This window comes from Equus quagga, chromosome 1, assembly GCF_021613505.1.
Source record: "Equus quagga isolate Etosha38 chromosome 1, UCLA_HA_Equagga_1.0, whole genome shotgun sequence".
Taxonomy (NCBI): domain Eukaryota; kingdom Metazoa; phylum Chordata; class Mammalia; order Perissodactyla; family Equidae; genus Equus; species Equus quagga.
In genome coordinates this window covers 68,390,246-68,411,609 of record NC_060267.1, presented here as the reverse complement: position 1 = coordinate 68,411,609, position 21,364 = coordinate 68,390,246, and the positions used below count along the sequence as shown (strand labels likewise).

The 21,364-nt window shown below is 36.5% G+C and overlaps 2 protein-coding genes across 2 annotated transcripts; both read left to right on the top strand.

Annotated features, from left to right (window-relative positions):
- Window positions 1–443: 443 nt before the first annotated feature.
- LOC124249353 (olfactory receptor 13C3) lies at window positions 444–1,481 on the top strand. Its single transcript, XM_046680260.1, has one exon. The coding sequence runs from the start codon at window positions 528–530 to the stop codon at window positions 1,479–1,481; it is 954 nt and encodes a 317-aa protein (XP_046536216.1). The 5' UTR covers window positions 444–527.
- A 17,899-nt stretch (window positions 1,482–19,380) lies between these two features.
- On the top strand, window positions 19,381–20,426 carry LOC124249966 (olfactory receptor 13C4-like). Its single transcript, XM_046681613.1, is given in 2 exon segments — window positions 19,381–19,462; window positions 19,465–20,426. Coding segments are annotated over 2 exon segments (1,044 nt in total).
- The last annotated feature ends 938 nt before the right edge of the window (window positions 20,427–21,364 follow it).

Genomic DNA, 21,364 nt, shown 5'->3' with positions numbered 1-21,364 from the left:
ACTACTAGTAAATGTCTATGAAATACACAATTAAACTGACTGATATAGAGTATGCAGTGTCAGGCATAGAAATAAATATGCACCAAAAATATCAAAGTTGCTGTGAAATTTTGACCATAATTGTTAACCACTGAATCAAATTTTCAGGCCTTGTTGAGTAGTCTTTTGCCATCTCCACTGCTTGCTTTCTGGGGCAGATGAAGAAGTCAGTCTTACAGGTGGTAATTAGGAGTTTTAGAAACCTCAACTCAGGAACATGTCCTCAACAGCAGGGAAGGTTTCTTCTGTCTGATCATAGGTAGATCTTCATATGTTAGCAATGTCCATAGGTACTTTGGTCATTCCCATTTTCACTGAATTCTAGTCACACACATTGTTGAAGATAACTGGATGTCAGAGCTTCAAGCAAACACTCCTTATGTTACATTCTAAAAAAATTAGTTGTTTAGGTAATTTGTAACATTTGTTTCTTGGCAGTGAGTATATTTTATATTAGATCTTCCTTTGACATCCCGAAAGCAGATTCCATGGATAAAATTAACCAAACATTTGTGTTAGAATTTCTTCTTCTGGGTCTTTCAGGATACCCAAAGATTGAGATCCTTTACTTTGTTCTAATTTTAGTTATGTATCTAGTGATTCTTACTGGCAATGGTGTTCTGATCATAGCAAGCATCTTTGATTCCCGTCTTCACACACCCATGTACTTTTTCCTGGGCAACCTATCTTTCCTGGATATCTGCTATACATCCTCCTCGGTTCCCTCAACTTTGGTGAGCTTAATCTCAAAGAAAAGGAACATTTCCTTCTCTGGATGTGCAGTGCAGATGTTCTTTGGGTTTGCAATGGGGTCAACAGAGTGTCTACTCCTTGGCATGATGGCCTTTGACCGCTATGCGGCCATCTGTAACCCCCTGAAATACCCCATCATCATGAACAAAGTGGTATATGTACTGATGGCTTCTGTGTCATGGCTCTCTGGTGGAATCAACTCAATTGTGCAAACATCTCTTGCCATGAGATTGCCTTTCTGTGAGAATAATATTATCAATCATTTCACATGTGAAATATTAGCTGTCCTCAAGCTAGCTTGTGCCAATATATCCCTCAATATTATCACCATGGTGATATCAAATATGGCCTTCCTGGTTCTTCCACTGCTGGTCATTTTTTTCTCCTATATGTTCATCCTGTACACCATCATGAAAATGAATTCAGCCACAGGGAGACACAAGGCCTTTTCCACCTGCTCAGCACATCTCACTGTGGTGATCATATTTTATGGTACCATCTTCTTTATGTATGCTAAACCTAGGTCTCAAGAACTGCATGGAGAAGACAAGTTGCAAACTTCAGACAAGCTCATTTCTCTGTTTTATGGGGTAGTGACGCCCATGTTAAATCCTATAATCTATAGCTTGAGGAATAAGGATGTAAAAGCTGCTGTAAAATATCTGCTGAACCGAAAACCTATTCAGTAAGGATTTCCTATCCAGAAAATATAGGTCTTTGTGTAACAGGCACAAATATGGACTCATAGATGAATCAGTAAGAACCTTCTTTGGGGAAACCATGTTTAAGGGCAGATATTTTATCCTTCCCTTTCAGTAGCCCTACTCAGCTAGAATTACTGAGAACTATAGTTCACTGTAAACTCAGCTTTCAACATATCGTGAATCTAGATCTCACAAACACAATGAATTCCATTAGAATCTCACTCCCGGTGGTATCTGAAATGATTGTTTCTTGTGTACTATGTGGAAACGTAGTAGAAAACAATCACATATAGCTTTGGAAATAGAGAGGCAAGAGCATAAAATCTGCAATTCCACAAACTACCTAAATGACATTGGATAGACTATACTTTGTAAACCATAGTTACCTTACCTTGTAATGAAGAAATGAAAAAAACAGGTCTCAGTATCATTTAAAGTTTCAATAAGTCAGATAAAGCACCTAGCATAGCACCAGCTTCACAGAGCTAGATCTCTCCCCCTAAAGTCACTCTGTTAATAGAAATCACACCCTCTTTACCCCTCCCCTCACATCTATATAAAGAGAAGTTCAGGTCAGGAAATAAATAATTAAGGGAGTGTCCTACCTACGGAGAGTGCACAATGAGTGATGGGAGGTGGTTTCTGTGGAAGAATCGGAAAGTTGTTTATTCCAATCCAAGCCAAGTGAGAGGATGCTGCAAAAGAGCCTCTTAAGGTTTTGAGTGCCTGCAAAGAAAGAGAGTCTGGCTTTTGGTTTGATGAGAGGAGGACTGGTGTGCTCCCAAGGCTGCAGACTAGCACTGGAGCTAGTCTAGAAGAGGGAGGAAGGTGACTATTCTCTGCCAAACATAACTGAAAATGTTTCAAATCCACCTGAGATGTTCTTACAGACTCAGAAAAAATGATAGAAACAGTGATTTTGGAAATAAAATCAGTTCTTGTCATTCTTCAATGAATTGAAACTCCTCAGTAAATCTATTACAGTTTTTATCTTTTTCTGTAGATTCCCTGGGTAGAAGGCCAATGCTGAGCACAGGATATCTTTGGGCCATGCCATCCAGCTTTCTCATACTCTCTTAGCCCATTATGGTAGCTGGGCTTTGATTTTATTTTCCTAGTCAAGTTTCCTCTTTCCTGTTTATTTTAGAGTTACAACGTGACCCCATATCTCCTACCCAGAGGCTTCACTCTTTACCAATCCACTTCCTTCAGGTTGACTCAGATTTCAACTTAAATAATCTGGTCACTAAATGCTGTCCTGCCATTGTTCCACCAGAGTTGGAGTCTTGTTACTGCAGAAAACTTCCAGCTGCTGCTCTCTCTCCTCTGGGTTGGATCGCAGTGGCATTGCTTTTGATTCTATTCAGAAAGTTGTGTACCAGACACATCCTGTAGGTGATGCTTTTGAACTTCTAACACTTCTCTTCCTCCTTCCTCACCAGAGGGCCTGCATTTTTAGATGATCCTTGTTTAATCCTTTTTAACTTTTGATCTATGACAACAAAGTTTTAGGCATGTAAAAAATGTTTTTTATATTGTCTTAAACAACTCCTTAGCACCTTAATTTTTAATTTTTCCTCAACAATACTAAGAGCGTCAGCATCTTATATGCAGGCTTATACCAAGTTGAACTCTTCATCTGCCAGCATATTCCACAGGTATACAAAATGAGTTCAGTAGGGTGTTGATATAAACGAGCATGCTTTTGTTAATCAATGTTCAAAAATCAACAAATTCGATAGTAAAATGCCCTCCCTGGAAAATCAGGAAATTTCAAAAATATCGTTAGGTGTATTATTTTCTGATAAACAAATAAATATTTTTTAAAATTCAAAACAATATAAAAAGTATAAAACAAAGTTGTCACTATGGCCACCTCCGGAAGATATCATTTTAAATATTTCTTCAAGTAACTAGGAGTCATACATTCATGTTACTATTTTGACTTGTCACAATGTACTATGATCACTTGAGATTAAAGTTTTTGTTTTGTTTTGTTTTGTTTTTTTGTTGTACAACATCTGTGGTTTCACAGGATAAATTTTAAGAATTGAAGTTCATAGAGCAAGTGATATGAACTTCTTCAATTTCTAGCTAAGCTATCCTGAGAAAGGTCATATGACCCATCTTAAATACCCCTATAAGTTTCCCCAAATATGTTTACAGTTCTGCTTACATACATACATACACATACATTTATCTCTCTCTATGTGCATTCACACACATTTATAAATATATTTTTTCTTTAAAGCAAACTTTTGGAAATTTTCATTTGCAAACATTTAACAAAAGAGTGAGAGTAATCGGATAAAATCCTATGTGCGAATCACATAGCTTAACACATGATCAACTTTCTTTCATCATTGTCTATCTTCTTCCTCCAGATTGAGCAACTGTCTCTTAGAACATTTCAGTCCATGTTGGTTTATATACTTAACATGTTGCCATTAGCTGCTTATTGAGTTTGAGTAATATTTTAGGCCCAAAATGTTGATTTCCCCCATGATAGCATGATAGTGATAGTGGTAGCCTCTAAAATCGCTTTCGTTAGGGTATGCCAAAGAGCTTCCCATAGGCTCCCTTTATATCAGCCATCACTTTCCTTTCCTTCCATTTTTCATTAATTTTTACCCAGATTATCCTCTTTGGGGTAGGACAGATAGGTTCATCTAGAACACTGACCCATAAAGCTAACAGCGATTTAAATATGGTCAACAATTCCCCTGTTATCTAGTCTGTTATATAGACTAAGTTTGGATAATTACAAGCATATAGGTTTACCTCATCGACCAGGTAAGAGAGACAGAAATCATTAATCCCATTTTCAAAATGTAAAGGAAGGGATGATCTATAGTATCCTTTTAGAAATGTGGGCAATAATATTTAGACATGTTGTCATGGTGTCATGTTCAGCAACTGATCCTTTCTCCAGAGCTCATAAATGCAATCCATGTCCCACCAATACAGGAGCAGGCAAAGAAAAAGAAAAACTTTTAGAAATGTGGAAGAAGTTTCAATGAGTGCCTGTATCATTCCCACAATCTTCTCTATATCTTCCCCCTAAATATCTCAACAATATATCCAGTAGTTATCTGTCTTTAATTCCACATATATTAAGATTTTAATACGCATTAAATACACATTCTTTCAGTTGTCAAACCATCCTTTTAGTCTCTTATTACCCTCTAAGTTTGTAAGCAGGGATTTCAATTGTCAGTTGCAATTTTTATTAGTCCACATTTTGTGGATGGGAATGTTTATGATGTCTAATGCTTGTAACTCATTGAATTACCCTTGGACTTCCTTAATTAGATGACCAACATCCAAATTAAAATAATGCTATTGCTCTAGGCCTTAAGGCGGGAGGTATTTGCTTCATTTGCTAGGTATATAAATCCAAATCCAAAATGAGTGTCTCTCTCAGTCAAGACTCATTGTTATTCATCCAGAAATAAGGGTTAGGCCAATTGAATCCAGTTGCCATCTATGGCTCCTCCTGGATCCTTTCGGTAGCTGGCTCAGAACTGCGTTTAGTCTCAGACTTTTCTGCTGACAGCATAACAATTGCTAGGTACATTTCCAGCTCCTGAGAGAAACAGTGGAATGCATATATTTTGCACACATTGCATTGCTTGAGTACCTCCATGCCCTCTATCTCATGTCCCCAAGAGACCACTTCCACAAATAGAATAAAGGCTCCCATGTGTTGTTTCCAGTCCTTTTATGAATTCATAAAGAAAATTTTATGATAGACATAGATCCCCCACTTTGACCATCGTTCTTGAAGTCCGTAAAGTGCTCCATAACATACTTCCCCATATAGGCGTCCTTTATCTTCCAGTCATATAAGCCCTACATTTTCAGACCGTATTATTAGTCCATTAACTACTGTCTGTGTTTTGGTAAAAATTCATACCATATCATTATTGTCATTATCTGGTTCTTCTGGTGAGTAAGGACGATAATTTTTAAATTCGTCCTAATTAAATACTCACAGTGACTTTGGAATATTATTTATCACTTTTACCTCAGTTTACTCATCTAAAGAAAGGGAAGTCTTAATAAATGATTTTTACAGAGATTTCCAGCTCTAAACTTCTATGATCTTACAATATATAAACAACTTTGATATATTTCCATTTGAATTTTAATGTACACATGGTATAGTTTGTGGTGTGTGTGTGTGCAAGTCTGCGTTTGTGTCTATGTGCATGCATAAATACTGCTCTTTCTTAAGTAAATTTTTATTACTCAAAATCCAAATGTTTTTTTCAGCTTTATTATGGTAAGATTTACAAATAAAAACTGTATAATTTAGCTTGTAAAACATGATTTTTTCTGGTGTGCAATATGATGATTTAATATATATATATTGTGAAATGATTACCATAGTCAAGTTAATTTACACATCCATCACCTGACATAGCTACCTTTGTATGTGTGGTGAGAACAATTAAGATCTACTCTTGCAACAAATTTCAAGAATGCAATAGAGTATTACTAACTACAATTGTCATGTTGTACATTAGATCCCTAGAACTTAACTGAAAGTTTGCACCCTTTGACTAATATCTCTCCATTTCCCCTACTGTCCGACCCTGGCAATTCTATTCCCTGGTCATATCTGTTAGAATTTATTTTTAGATTCCACAGATAAATGAGATCATACAGTATTTATCTCTCTGTGTCTGACTTATTTCACTTAGCATAACATCCTCTGGGTTTATCTTTATCGTAACAAATAACAAGATTTCCTTCACTTCTATGACTGAATATTATTCCATTATATATATCATTATATATATATATCACATTCCATTATATATATGTGTATATATATCACATTTTTTTCATCTATTCATCCAAAAGAGACACTTCGATTGTTTCCATATCTTTCCTATTCTGAATAATGCTGCAATGAACATGGGAGTGCAGATATCTCTTTGAAATACTGATTTCATTTCCTTCCGATATATATTCAGAAGTGAGATTGCTGAATCATAAGGTTGTTACATTTTTAGTTTTTTGAGGAACATACATATTGTTTACCATAATGGCTGTACCAATTTACTTGCCTACCAACAGTGTAGAAGGGTTCCCTTTTCTCTACATCCTCACCACCACTTTTTATGACTTGTCTTTTTGATTATTATCTATCTAACTATTGTCATCCTAGCAGATACGGGGAGCTATCTCATTGTGGTTTTGGTTTACATTTCCCTCATTATTAGTGTTGTTGAACATCTTTTCATGTGCTTATTGGCCATCTGTATGTCTTTCTTAGCATGATGTCTATTCAATTCCTTTGTTCTTTTTTTTTTTTTGCTATTGAGTTGTATGAGTTTCTTATAGATTTTGAATAGTAACCCCTTATTAGATATACGGTTTGCAAATTTTCTCCCTTTCCATAGGTTGCTTTTTCATTTTGTTGATGGTTTCTTTAGCTGTGCAGAAGCTTTTTAGTTTGATGTAGTCCCACTTATTTATTTATTTATTTATTTATTGCTTGTATTGCTTGTGCTTTTGGTGTCATATACAAAAACTCATTGCAAAGACCAAGAAGCTTTTTCCCTAAGTTTTCTTTTAGGAATTTTATGGTGTCAGGTCTTACATACAAGTCTTTAATCCATTTCAAGTTAGTTTTTGTGTGTGGCATATGATAAGGGTTTAATTTCATTTTTTAGCATGCAGATATCCAGTTTTCTCAACGCCATTTATTGAAGAGACTCTCCTTTCCCCATTGGATGTTCTTATTGACCTTATCGAAGATTAGTTGAATATATATACCTGGGATACTTATTCTACTCTATTGTCTATGTGTCTGTTTTTATCTTCCAGTCATATAAGCCCTACATTTTCAGACCGTATTATTAGTCCAGTACAGTACTGGTACAGTACTGCTTTGATTACTAAGACTTTGTAATGTAGTTTGAAATCAGGAAGTGTGATACTTCTAGATTTATTCTTCTTCCTCAAGATTGCTTTGGCTCTTTGGGGTCCTTTGTGGATCCTATGAATTTTGGATTGTCTTTTCTATTGCTGTGAAACAAAATTGGAATGTTTTACAGAGATTGCATTGAATCTGTAGATCACTTTGGGTACTATGGACATTTTAACAACGTTAATTCTTCTAATCCATAAACATGGAATATCTTTCCATTTATTTATATGTTCCTCAATTCCATTCATCGGTGTCTTATAGTCTCCAATGTACAGATCTTTCACCTCCTTGGTTAAATTTATTCCTAAGTATTTTATTTTTTTTGATGTTATTGTAAATGAGATTGTTTTCTTAATTCCTCTTTCTGATAGTTCACTTTAAGTGTATAGATATGCAACTGATTTTTGCACATTGACTTGGTGTCCTGAAACTTTACTGAATTAGTTTATTAGTTTTAACAGATTTTTGATAGAGTCTTTAAGGTTTTCTCTGCAAACAGGAATAATTCAATTTCTTCCTTTCCATTGGATGCCTTTTATTTCTTTTTCTTGTCTGATTTCTCTGGCTAGGACTTCCAGTATTATGTTGAATACAAGTGGCAAGAGTGGGCACCTTTGTCTGGTTTCTGATCTTAGAGGAAAAGCTTTTATCTTTTCACTGTTGAGTTTAATGTTAGCTGTGGGTTTGTAGTATATGACCTTTATTATGTTAATTTGTTCAGAGTTTTTATCATGAAGGGGTATTGAATTTTGTCAAATGCGTTTTCTGCATCTACTGAGTTGCTCATATGGTTTTTAATCCTCATTCTGTTAATGTGGTGTTTCATGTTTATTGATTGGCATATGTTGAATCATCCTTGCATCCTAGGGATAAAAGATGTCTCCATAAATCCCACTTGATCACGGTGTGTGATCCTTTTAATTCGCTGTTGAATTTGATTTGCTTGTATTTTGTTAAGGATTTTTGCATTTACGTTCAGAAGGGATATTAGCCTGTAGTTTTCGCTTCTTGTAGTGTCCTTATCTGGCTTTGGTATCAGGGTAATGCTGTCCTCTGAAAATGTTCCTTTTTCTTAAATTTTTTGGAAGAATTTGAGAAGGACTGGCATTAATCCTTTTTAAAATATTTGGTAAAATTCACCATTGAAGCCATCTGGTCCTGAACTCTTCTTTGTTTGGAGGGTTGTTTTTCCCCAGGAATTTTATTGAGATCATAATTGTTTATAACATTGTGTAATTTTGAGTGTACATTATTATTTATCAATTTCTTAATGGACTTCATTGTGCTCCCCACTAGTAGTCTAATTTTTCTCCATCACTGCACATATGTGCTCCTTTACCCCTTTTGCCCATCCCTAACTCTTTTCCCCTCTGGTAACCACTAATCTGTTCTCTTTATCCATGTATTTGTTATTTTCCACGTGTAAGTGAAAACATGCAGTATTTGTCTTTCTCTGTCTGGCTTATTTCGCTTAACATCATTCCCTTAAAGTCCATCCGTGTTGTTGCAAATGGGATGATTTTGTCTTCTTTTATGGTTGTGTAGTATTCCATTGTATGTGTATATCATATCTTCTTTATCCATTCACTGGACAAGGGTACTTGAGTTGCTTCCATGTCTTAGCTACTGTGAATAAGGCTGCAGTGAGCATAGGGGTGCATAAATCTCTTTGGATCATTGACTTCAAGTTCTCTGGATAAATACCCAGTAGCGGGATAGCTGGATTGTATGTTGTTTCTATTTTCAATTTTTTGAGAAATCTCCATACTGTTTTTTATAGTGGCTGCACCAGTTTGCATTCCCAACAACAGTGTATGAAGGTTCCTTTTTCTTCACATTCTCTCCAACATTTGTTGTTTATCCTCTGGTAATTATAACCATTCTGACCTGTGTAAAGTGATATCTCGCAGTTTTGATGTGCATTTCCCTATTAATTAGTGATGTGAACATTATTTCATGTGTCTGTTGGTCATAAGTATATTTTCTTTGGGAAAATGTCTCTTCATATCCTCTGCCCATTTTTTGATTGGGTTGTTTGTTTTTTCATTGTTGAGTTGTATGAGTTCTTTATATATTTTAGAGATCAACCCCTTGTCAGATAAATGATTTGCAAATATCTTCTCCCAGTTGGTAGGTTATCTTTACATTTTGTTCCTAGCTTTCTTTGCTTTGTGGAAGATTTTTAGTCTGATGTAGTCCCATTTGTTAACTTTTTCTTTTGTTTCTTTTGCATGAGTAGACATAGACATTGTAGTCGAAAAGATGCTGCTAAGATCAATGTCAAATATGGTTTCAGGTCTTACATTCAAGTCTTCAATGCATTTTGAGTTAATTTTTGTGTATGGTTCAAGATTATGATCTACTTTAATTCTTTTGCATGTAGCTGTGCAGTTTTCCCAACACCATTTATTGAAGAGAATGTCCTTTCTCCATTGTATGTTCTTGGTTGCTTTGTCAAAGGTTAACTGTCCACAGATGTGTGGTTTTATTTCTGGGCTTTCAATTCTATTCCATCAATCAGTGTGTCTGTTTGTGTGCCAGTACCATGCTGTTTTGAATACCATAGCTTTGTAGCATATTTTGAAGTCAGGGACTGTGATGCCTCCAGCTTTCTTCTTTTTTCTCAAAATTGCTTTGGCTATTTGGAATCTTTTGTTGTTCCATAAAAATTTTAGGATTCTTTGTTCTATTTCTATGAAGAATCTCATTGGGATTCTTATTAGGGTTGCATTGAATCTGTAAATTGCCATAGGTAGTATGGACATTTTAGCTATGTTTATTCTTCTGACCCATGAGCATGGAATATCTTTCCATTTCTTTATGTCTTCTTCAATTTCTTTCAATAATGTCTTATACTTTTCAGTGTATAGGTCTTTCACCTCTTGAGTTAAGTTTATTCCTAGATATTTTATTCTTTTTGTTGTGATTGTAAATGGGATTGTGTTCTTGATTTCCCTTTCTGCTACTTCGTTATTAATGTATAGAAATGGAAGTGGTTTCTTAAGATTGGTTTTGTACCCTGCAACTTTTCTGGAGTTGTTGGTTATTTCTAATAGTTTTCTGATGGATTCTTTAGGGTTTTCTATATATAGAATCATATGTCATCTGCAAACAGCAAGAGTTTCACTTCTTCCTTTCAAATTTGGATTGCTTTTATTTCTTTTTCCTCCCTAATTGCTCTGGCCCAAACCTCCAGTACTGTGTTGAATAGAAGTGATGAGAGTGGGCACACTTGTCTTTTTCCTGTTCTCAGAGGGATGGCTTTCAGTTCTTCACCATTAAGAGTGATGTTGGATGTGGGTTTGTCATATATGGCCTTTATTATTTTGAGATACTTTCCTTCTATACCCATTTTATTGAGAGTTTTTATCATAAATGGATGTTGGATCTTATCAAATCCTTTGTCTGTTTCTCTTGAGATGATCATGTGTTTCTTATTCCTCATTTTGTTAATGTGGTGTATCACATTGATTGATTTGTAGATGTTGAGTCATCCCTGTATCCCGGTAATAAATCCCACTTGATCATGGTGTATGATCCTTTTAATGTTTTGCTGATTTGGTTTGCCAATATTTTGTTGAGGATTTTTGCATCTGTGTTCATCAGTGATATTGGTCTGTAATTTCCCTTCTTTGTGTTGTTTTTGTCTGGCTTTGGGATCAGGGTGATGTTAGCCTCAGAAAATCTGTTAAGAATTGTTCTGTCTTCATCATTTTTTTTTAATAGTTTGGGAAGGATAGGTGTTAAATCTTCTTTGAATGTTTGGTAGTATTCTCCAGAGAAGCCATCTGGTCTTGGACTTCTTTTCTGGAAAGTTTCTGATTACTGTTTCAACTTCTTTACTTGCGATTGGTCTTTTCAGATTCTCTATTTCTTCTTGATTCAGTTTTGGTAGATTGTATGAGTCTAAGAATTTATGCATTTCTTCTAGGTTATCCAATTTGAGGGCATATGAATACTTTTCATAGTATTCTCTTGTAATCCTTTGTATTTCTGCAGTATCTGTTGTAATTTCTCCTCTTTCATTTCTGATTTTATTTATTTGAGCTTTCTCGCTTTTTTCTTGTTGAGTCTGGGTAAGAGTTTGTCAATTTTGTTTATCTTCTCAAAGAACCAGCCACTAGTTTCATTAATCATTTCTACTCTTTTTTTAGTTTCTATTTCATTTATTTCTGCTGTAATTTTTATTATTTCTCTCCTAATGACTTTGGGCTTCATGTCTTCTCTTTTTCTAGTTCTGTTAGGTCCAGTTTAAGATTACTTATTTGAGATTTTTCTTCTTTGTTGATGTGGACCTGTATTGGTATGAATTTCCCTGTTATGACCACTTTTGCTGCATCCCATAAGAGTTGGTATGCTGTATTTTCATTTTCATTTGTCTCCAGGTATTTTTTAATTTCTTTTTTGATTTCTTCATTGATCCAATGATTGTTCAGTAGCATACTGTTGAGCCTCCACATATTTCTGAATTTTCTACTTTATTCTTTTAGTTGATTTCTGGTTTCATAGCATTGTGGTTTCAAAAGGTGATTGAGATGATTTCAGTCTTATTAACTGCATTCAGGCTTGCCTTGTTTCTGAACATATGGTCTATCTTTGAGAATTATCCATGTGTACTTGAGAAGAATGTGTCTGCTATTTTGGGATCGAATGTTCTCTATACATTTGTTAAGTCCATCTGATCAAGTATTTTATTTAAGTCTACTATTTCCTTGTTGATTTTTTATCTAGATGATCTGTCCAGTGATGTAAGTGGGGTGTTGAGCTCCCCTACTATTAATGTGTTGCTGTTCATTTCTCCCTTTAGTTCTGTTAATAGTTGCTTTATGTACTTAGGTGCCCGTGTGTGAGGTGCATATATATTGATAAGTGTTATGGTCTCTTGATGGAATGTCTCTTTTATCATTATATACTGTCCCTCTTTGTTTCTCATTGTCTTTTGTAACGTGAAGCCTACTTTGTCTGATATAAGTATGGCAACACATGCTTCTTCTGTTTGCCATTAGCTTGGAGTATTGTCTTTCATCCCTTCAGTCTGAGCCTACATTTGTCTTTAGAGCTGAGATGTGTTCCCTGGAGGCAGCATATTGTTGGGTCTTGTTTTTTAATCTATCCAGCTACTCTGTGTCTTTTGATTAGAGAATTCAATCCACTTACATTTTGAGTGATTATTGATATATTAGGACTTAATACTGCCATTTTATCTCTTGTTTTCTGGTTTTTCTATATTTCCATTGTTTTTCTTTCTTTGTATTTCTGACTGTCATTTCATTCTGGTAGTTTTCTGAGGAGGTTTTCTCAGTTTTCTTTCTTTTTGTGAATTGTGGCTCTGCTCTGATTTTTCGTTTAGTGGTTACCATGGGGTTTGTATAAGAGATATCGTAGATGAAATAGTCCATTTTCTCATAGCCTCTTATCTCCATTAACCTAAGAAGGTTCCATCCTGTTCCCTTCCCCCTCTGAGTTATTGCTGTAACAAATTATTCTGTTTCTAATGTTGTGAGTTTGTGACTAAGTTGAAGTATTCATATTTACTTTTGATGCTTTCTTTGTCTTTATCTTTTAAGTTCTAATTGAGTCTTTGCCTCCCTATTCTAATAGAGAGTTGCAGTTTTCTGATTATGTCTGTCTATTTATCTCATTGTTCAAAGCTTTGTAGACCTTTGCCTTTTTGTTTCTGTTGTGAGGGTATCTTTAATTATTGTGAGGGAGGTCTTGTGGTGATTAATTCCCTCAGATTTGTTTATCTGGGAAAACTTTTATTTCTCCATCTTATCTGAAGGAAAGTTTCACTGGATAGAGTATTTTTACCTGAAAATTTTTGTCCTTCAGAATTTTGAATATATCGTTCCATTTTCTCCTAGCCTGTAGGGTTTCTGCCAAGAAATCTGCTGAAAGCTTTGTAGGATTTCCTTTGTAGGTTATTTTCTTTTGCCTTGCTGCCCTTAATATATTTTCTTTGTCATTGACTTTTTCCAGTTTTACTATTATATGCCTTGGAGAAGGGCTTTTAGCATTGAAGCAAATAGGCTTTCTATTATCTATATGTAGTTCTAATCTGATTCTTTCTCCAGGTTTTGGAAGTTCTCAGCTATTATTTCTTTAAACAAGCTCTCTGCTCCTTTATCCCTCTCTTCTCCCTCTGGAAAATCTATAATCTTTATGTTATTTTTCCTAATTGAGTCAGATATTTCTCGAAGAATTCCTTCATTTTTTAAGAATCTTAGTTCTGTCTCCTCCTTTGCCTATAGAATTTCTATATTTTATCCTCTAAATCACTAATTCTCTCCTCCATAGCATCATCTCTATTTCTTACTGATTCTAGACTATTTTTTATTTCATGAATAGTGTTTTTCATGTCCAGAATTTCTGCTTGATTTTTTTTAATAGTTTTAATCTCTTTAGTGAAGAGATTCATTTTATTCCTGATCTCCTCAAACTGTCTTTCTTTCTTTCTTTCTTTTTTTAGGGATTGGCACCTGGGCTAACAACTGTTGCCAATCTTTTTTTTTTTCTGCTTTATCTCCCCACCCCACCCCCAACCCCTGTACACAGTTGTATATCTTAGTTGCAGGTCCTTCTAGTTGTGGGATGTGGGACACCGCATCAACGTGGCCTGACAAGCAGTGCCATGTCCACGCCCAGGATCCGAACCCTCGGCCACTACAGTGGAGTGCACAAACTTAACCACTTGGCCCCCGGAGCTGGCCCCCGAACTATCTTTCTGTGTTCTCTTGTAAATCATTGAATTTCTTTGTGATAGCTATTTTGAATTCTCTGTCATTTAAGTTGTAAATTTCTGTGCCTTCAGGATTGTTTCTGGAGGATTGTCATTTTCCTTCTGGTCTGAGTTATTGCTTCAGTTTTTCATTGTATTTGATTAACTAATCTTTTGTTGGGGCATTAGTGGTAGTATTAGTTTGCAGATTCCACCTGCTACCACAAGAGGGAAGCAGGAGCAGAGTTTCCAGTCCCATCCCATCTTCTGGAAGTTATGGGAGTACTATGGGCATTTGCACCAGCCTGGGGATCATTTGGGCTCTTGTGTAGACTGTGCTTGGTGAATTGGGCTTTGTCTCTGGAGCCAAGCTATGGCCACTCCTTGAGGCTGCAGGGGTATGGGGGGAGGCGGTCCCTGTCACAGAGAGAGCAATCACAATTTGGCTAAGGGCTGCTGCAAGCTCTTCCTACAGTCTCCCTGAGGCACATTCCCTCTTTTGGGTCTCAGCAATACTGTGTGTGCTTGTTTGGGTCTAGAGTGCTTTTGACCCAGCATGTAGATCTGTTGCCATCTCTTCTTGTAGTCCCACAGGCTGCTGTGCTTGTTGGGCAGGGCTTCCTTATTAGCTAAGCTAGGGCCACTCCTTGGGGCCACAGGGGCCTGATGAGCTACCCCCTCACCAGAAAGGAGATCACTAGTGGGCTAAGGGCTGCTGCCACCTCTTCCTACAGTCACTTTATGCATGTTCCCCCTTTTTGGGTAGTCACACCAGTCTGGAAAGAGTTCATGCATGTGTATAAGGCTACCAGAGAGCATGGAGTGCTCACCTATCTCCATTACTTCCCAGAGGGCCAGTCAATCCCCCCCTCAGATGTATAGAAACTTATGTCTCTCAGGAGTCCTGTTGTGCTGTGTGGTCTTCCTCTCTTGGTCAACGAATGTCCATTTAGTTGTAGTTCAAAAGGGGGAGAGACAAAGGGAATAGCTCACTCCACCATGTTGCTGATGTCACTTTGGAGGTTTTTGATTATTGCTTTCCTATCCTTACTCATTATTAGTCTGTTCAGACTAACTTAACACAATCAAATTCAGAAATTTTACTTTTCTTCTTTATTTAATTTATGTTAGGTTTTACTTCTTTCTATATTGTGTTTCTATTAATAAATTTCTGTGGTATAAGTTATTCTCACTGCTTTTTAAAAAATTTATATACCAGTATTAAAAGTGATTGTGACAGTCTGTATTTATATTTATGTTTAAGCAACGGGATTTGTATTTCATACACTTTCATGTCCCTGGGTGGATGAGATGGCCTCCAGGACATTGGTCAATATTTCTGGTTCTGGGACAAAGGTCTGCTTCAGGGTCTGCAGATGGTGGGCCTATTATCAGGTGCACACATGTGTGTAGTTCTCTCTGTGTCCCTGAGAGGGCTCCAAGAGTTCCTTGGGCTGGTCCTTGCATGGGCAGGACCACTCTTAGACCATGGCTGTGAGGAGCCAGAGCTGGTTTATGGTGCCCTTTCAAGATCTGCATTCAGATGGTCAAGTGCCTACCTCCAGAGAAGCAGAAGTATTTGTCTCTTGGTCCCTGGTGGAACAGGACTAATCTCTGATTGTATCTTTGAAGGGCCGGAGCTGGGTTGTGGGGCTGCTTCAAGATCCATAATCACAGTGAGGTCAGCAGGTCTACCTGCAGGGGCTCAGATAAGTGTGTCTCTAGGCAGGTTCCTGGGCAAGCATGGTGTTCCCAGACTGAAGCTGCAAGGTACTGGACAGAATTACAGGACTGGTTCAAAGTCTGCAATCAGATAGAGGTCAGAGGGCTTGCTTTGGGGCACAGAAGGGTGTGTCTCCTGCCTGGTCCCTAGATAGACAGGAGTATCAGCTAAGAGCAAGTGGAGCTGGGTCACAGCTGCTTCAGAGTCCACAGCAGGAACTGGGGTTGGTGAGCTTGTTGCCTGGGCATGAGGTGACATGACTCCTGCCAGGTCCCTTGGCAGATGGCGTTGGTGGCAGGATTAAGGCCAAACAGGGCTGTAGCCAAGTACACAGGGGTACAGGACTATTTACAGATGATTAGTTGGTGAGTTTCCTACTTGGGCATGGGCCTGCCTTCTCCAATTGGCCCTCCACTATGCAAATATTTTACAGTGAAATGTAATATCTATCATAAAGTTAGTCAGAATTTGAATGCTATTATCTATAATAAAGCTTAATAGACTTTCTGAAACACTTTAATTCAATAATGTACTATCTACTTTTCTGAAATCATGCCCCGAACTATCCATTCTGGACTTTTTTTAACTTTTTTGGCCTTAAACATATGAATTGACTTTTGTCTTGTAAATTTATTTATTTTATTGTTTATCTGTGTTTCTTTTTATTGCAAACAAGGTTGGCAATGGCATCCTGCATGAAACTAACCTTTCTAAAAGAGTGAAGATGAAATAAGCAAAAAAGATAAATTAAATGACAATGCATTTAATTCACCCCAAATGTCTGTTTTATTTCATTCATATATCTAGATCATTTTTCAATTCTACCATTTCATTTTGGTAATTATCACTTGAATTAAGATCTTACTTTCAATTAACTTTGCTTTGGTAAATATTTTAAACTAAAAGGCTCTCACATTTCATAAAGTTAGTTTGGTGAACGTTTACCTCTATTTCCAAAAGTTACATGAGTAGGAGAATGTCATTTCACTTTTGAGCTTTAGTTCAACCACACTGTGTTCTCAACACTAATCTTAATTGGGTCTGTGGAACACTGTCCCTAATGCACCAGAAGTTTCTCCATTCCACAGATCTCTCATTCCAACTTTAGATTGCTTTGGGAATTGGGGGACAATTACAACAACTGTTGCATAACAAATATTTGCTCTTTCACACCTGTGGAATCTGGGGTAGCTTGCTGAACCTGACCTTAATTTAGAATGCTGACATAAATAATAAGGAGAAAGTAAGTGGTGTTTCTAGGAGGCAAAAATAATTTATCAGTATGAAGGTAAGTCTTGAATACAATGAAACTGTACCTTTTCATTCGATAATTGAAGCTATTACTAAATATGAATTTAAAATGTGAACAGCAAGAGACAATACAGCTATTAATTTCTTATTATTACCAAACAGCTATGATTTATAATCATTGTTATTATCTGAATAGTGCCCATTAATCCATAAATCAATTTCCATATGCTATCTGAATTTTTCTCAAAACAAACCTGAGGTGAGAAAAGTAAGGCAAGTATTTTTATCGCCACTTTGCAAATGAGAAAACTGAGACTACATAGAAGAAAGGAACATCATTCCTAGACCTTTTGATTCTAAGGCTCAAGCTCTTTTTCATTAGGCTAACCCCATGCTATATCCATTCAAGTGAGTATTAGGTGAATCTTTTGTACTTGCATTGCATAAACTGGTGGATTTATATTATAAGATAGCATCTTCTTAGGACTGACTGAAAATATTTTTTTAAACTCAGATCTTGCTGCAAATGAACAATTTTGGCATATTAAAATTCTCTTGAACATGGGTCCAAAAATGCTGCATAGGGAAATTGCTTAAGAACCTAGAAAGTAGAAATTCACCTATCTAGCCTAAGTCTGAGATTCTTCTAGAACTCTCTCTTGACTTGTTTATTTCTCGTTGACCCTCTCCTTCTGGGAATAAGTATAATATTCACTCTGGTCTCACAATGTAATTATATTCCATATCAAATTGTTCCATGTGTAGTTTTACTATTTCCCTCACTGAACTGTGAAATTTTTGACAACAGACATTTTTGTTGTACTTTTCCTCTCTTTACCAGGCTTGGAACAGAAATGGGCTCAAGTTAGGCTATCAGTAATATTCTACTCATATAGAAGTCTAGCAAAAGTTTATTCTGCTTTTATAAAATTTGTCTTTCAATAGTGTTAGTTTCTGAATTGTACCGAACAGTGAGATGTGGCCCTGGAGTTTGCTGGAAAACACAAAAGAAATATGCTCCTGGTCATTTTCTAGATTGTTAAACTAGTCCATATAATAAAACAAAAGAAACTCTATTTGGATCAGAAACATCTGGATAGTCTGCTAACTCCTTATAGGTAGCCTAAAGGCTTGCTACTCAAAATGTGGCCCCATCCCAGCTGCTTCAGCATTCCATGGGAGATTATTAGAAATGCAGAATCACAGGCCCTCCTCCAGGCCTACTAAAAGAGAATATGAATTTTAACAAGACCTCCGGGTAATTTATATACAGATGAAAATTTTGAAATACTAAAATAGTTGGTTCTTCATTATTCCACTAAGGCCAAAAATGCTGGATAGTAGTTGGTGGGGAAACAAGGTAGAACCTCTTTAGGTGACATAGCCCAAAGAGCTCTAGAGATCATTGGCAAAGATCTGAGCTTCAAGTTCTGCCTTTCACTGGCCACATTCTGTCTTTCACATTTAAAAAAAATAGGGATAGTAAGAAGATTAATTTGTTTTTCTGTAAAGTATAAAGTGCTACACACACATATACACAAGTATATTCAAGCATTTTACTGTTTTTTTCAGGTTCATCAAAATAAATAAGTTATGAAGAATAACTGAAGCCACAGAATAAAATAAACAGAGACTATTGTTCTTCAAAGATTCTAGATCATATACATGCAGAGCTGATCTACACACTGGCCTGATAAAGGGAAACAACAAGATAATAAGAGTGGCTGTGACTATGAGATTAACAACTAACTTTATCTTTGAGCAGATGTTAAATTACAGTGTGCCTGATTCAATTTACTATGATCAAACGTCTGCTTTATAAAAACACGCAATTTAACTGAAAAGAGATCCAGAATGTCAGACAGACAAATATGCATGCAAATCAAACTTTCTTTAAAATTTTGAACATTTCTGTTAAACACTGAATCAAAATTCCAGTCTTTGTTGAGTTGTCTTTTGCCTTCCCCACCACTGTCTCACTGGACATGAGGACGTGCCTAAACGAAGAAATCAAGTTGGTTGTCTGAAATATTCTAGGACTTTTAGAAAACTCAACTTAGAGTGTCTTCAACAGTGGGGAAGGTTGCTTCTCAATTTGTTTCTGATACTCGGTAAATCTTCACACATTAGACATAGGGCATATAAACTCTCAACATCCTAGTATCACTATATTCTATGCACAAACATTCTTGAGGATAACAGAAGCAGATGACAGAATTTCAAAAAAAACACTCTATTTCACCCTTGAATAATGCTTATTCAAGACATTTGTTACATTTGTTGCATGGTGATGAAAATTTTTTATGTTAGCTCTTCCTTTGATATCCTGAATGCTGGGACATGGATATGGTAAACAAGACACTCGTGAAAGAATTCATTCTTCTAGGACTCTCTGGTTACCCAAAACTTGAGATCATTTTCTTTGCTCTAATTCTAGTGATGTATCTACTGATTCTAACTGGCAACGGTGTTCTGGTCATAGCAAGCATCTTTGATTCCCGTCTTCACACACCCATGTACTTTTTCCTGGGCAACCTCTCTTTCTTGGATATCTGCTATACATCCTCCTCGGTTCCCTCAACTTTGGTGAGCTTAATCTCAAAGAAAAGGAACATTTCTTTCTCTGGATGTGCAGTGCAGATGTTCTTTGGGTTTGCAATGGGGTCAACAGAGTGTTTCCTCCTTGGCATGATGGCTTTTGATCGCTTTGTGGGTATCTGTAACCCTCTGAGATACCCCATTATCATGAGCAAAGTGGTGTATGTACTAATGGCTTCTGTGTCATGGCTCTCCGGCGGAATCAACTCAATTGTGCAAACATCTCTTGCCATGCGGTTGCCTTTCTGTGAGAATAATATTATCAATCATTTCTTATGTGAGATATTAGCTGTCCTTAAACTAGCTTGTGCTGACATATCCCTCAACATTGTTACCCTAGCAGTGTCAAATATGGCTTTCTTGGTTCTTCCACTGTTGGTCATTTTTTTCTCCTATATGTTCATCCTCTACACCATCTTGAGAATGAACTCAGCCACAGGGAGACGCAAGGCCTTTTCCACCTGCTCAGCACATCTGACTGTGGTGATCATATTTTTTGGTACCATCTTCTTTATGTATGCTAAACCCAAGTCTCAAGACCTCCTTGGGAAAGACAATTTGCAAGCTACAGAGGGGCTGATTTCCATCTTTTATGGGGTAGTAACCCCTATGCTAAATCCTATAATCTATAGCTTGAGAAATAAGGATGTAAAAGCCGCTGTGAAATATTTGCTGAGTTGGAAAACTGTTAAACAATAAGACCAAAGGGAAATGTGAGTCTTTAGCGTGTAAAGAATAGAAATGGCATCATTGGCAATCACTGAAGACCTTCTGGGAAAGCAAAGTTGTATAGAGAGATTTTTATACCTTGCCCTCACTTAGGATGGCTTAGCTACAATTACTGAGAAGAGTAGTCTGCTATAAACTTAGATTCTAATAGATTCTGATCGATAGCTCACAAAGATAATGAATTCCTTTAGAATCTTATGCAGGGAGAGAATTGAAATGAGTGTTTCTGGTGTACTGTGTGGCAACACAGTGGAAAACATCATACATAAGCTTTGGAAATAGAGTGGCAGGAGTATAAATGCTGCTCTATTGCAAACTAGTTAAATTAATATTGGGAAAGTTAATAAGCCTTTCTAAACTGTCATTTCCTTATTTTCAAAAAGGGAATAATTAAACACTACTCATGGTGTTATTATAAAGATTCAGTAAGTTGCAAAAAAGCGCCTGCATAGTACCAAGTTCATAGTAATTTCCTTTGTAAAGGATGTTGAGCTTGACTTCTCCTATTGACTCAGAATTTAGAAAATGAAGACTCCAAATTGAAGATAAAAGACAGTAACTAGCAACTCTTATTTTTTAAGCCATCAATTATTAGAGTTAGCCATCTCTCCCTTAAGTCTTACTATTAATATCACTCACCACTCCTCCTTGTCCCTTCTCCCCACATATCTATAGAAAGAAAACATCAAGAAAGGGGAAGATTGAATCAAGGGAGACTTTTACATCATGAGGAATGCTCAGTAAATAGTGAGAGGCCTTTCACTACTGTCCCTGTAAAAGAATAAGCCAAGTAAGGGGGTGCTGCAAAACAGCCTCTTGAGGTTTGCAAAAGGGAACTGATTGTCTGGCTTGATGAGTGGAGGCTTGCTGAACTTTTTTATACTAGGCTGTAGATTAAGCAGAGGAGC

Excerpts from the sequence above, each read along its gene's own strand:
- LOC124249353 (XM_046680260.1), top strand. The coding sequence starts at position 528 with ATGGATAAAATTAACCAAACATTTGTGTTAGAATTTCTTCTTCTGGGT.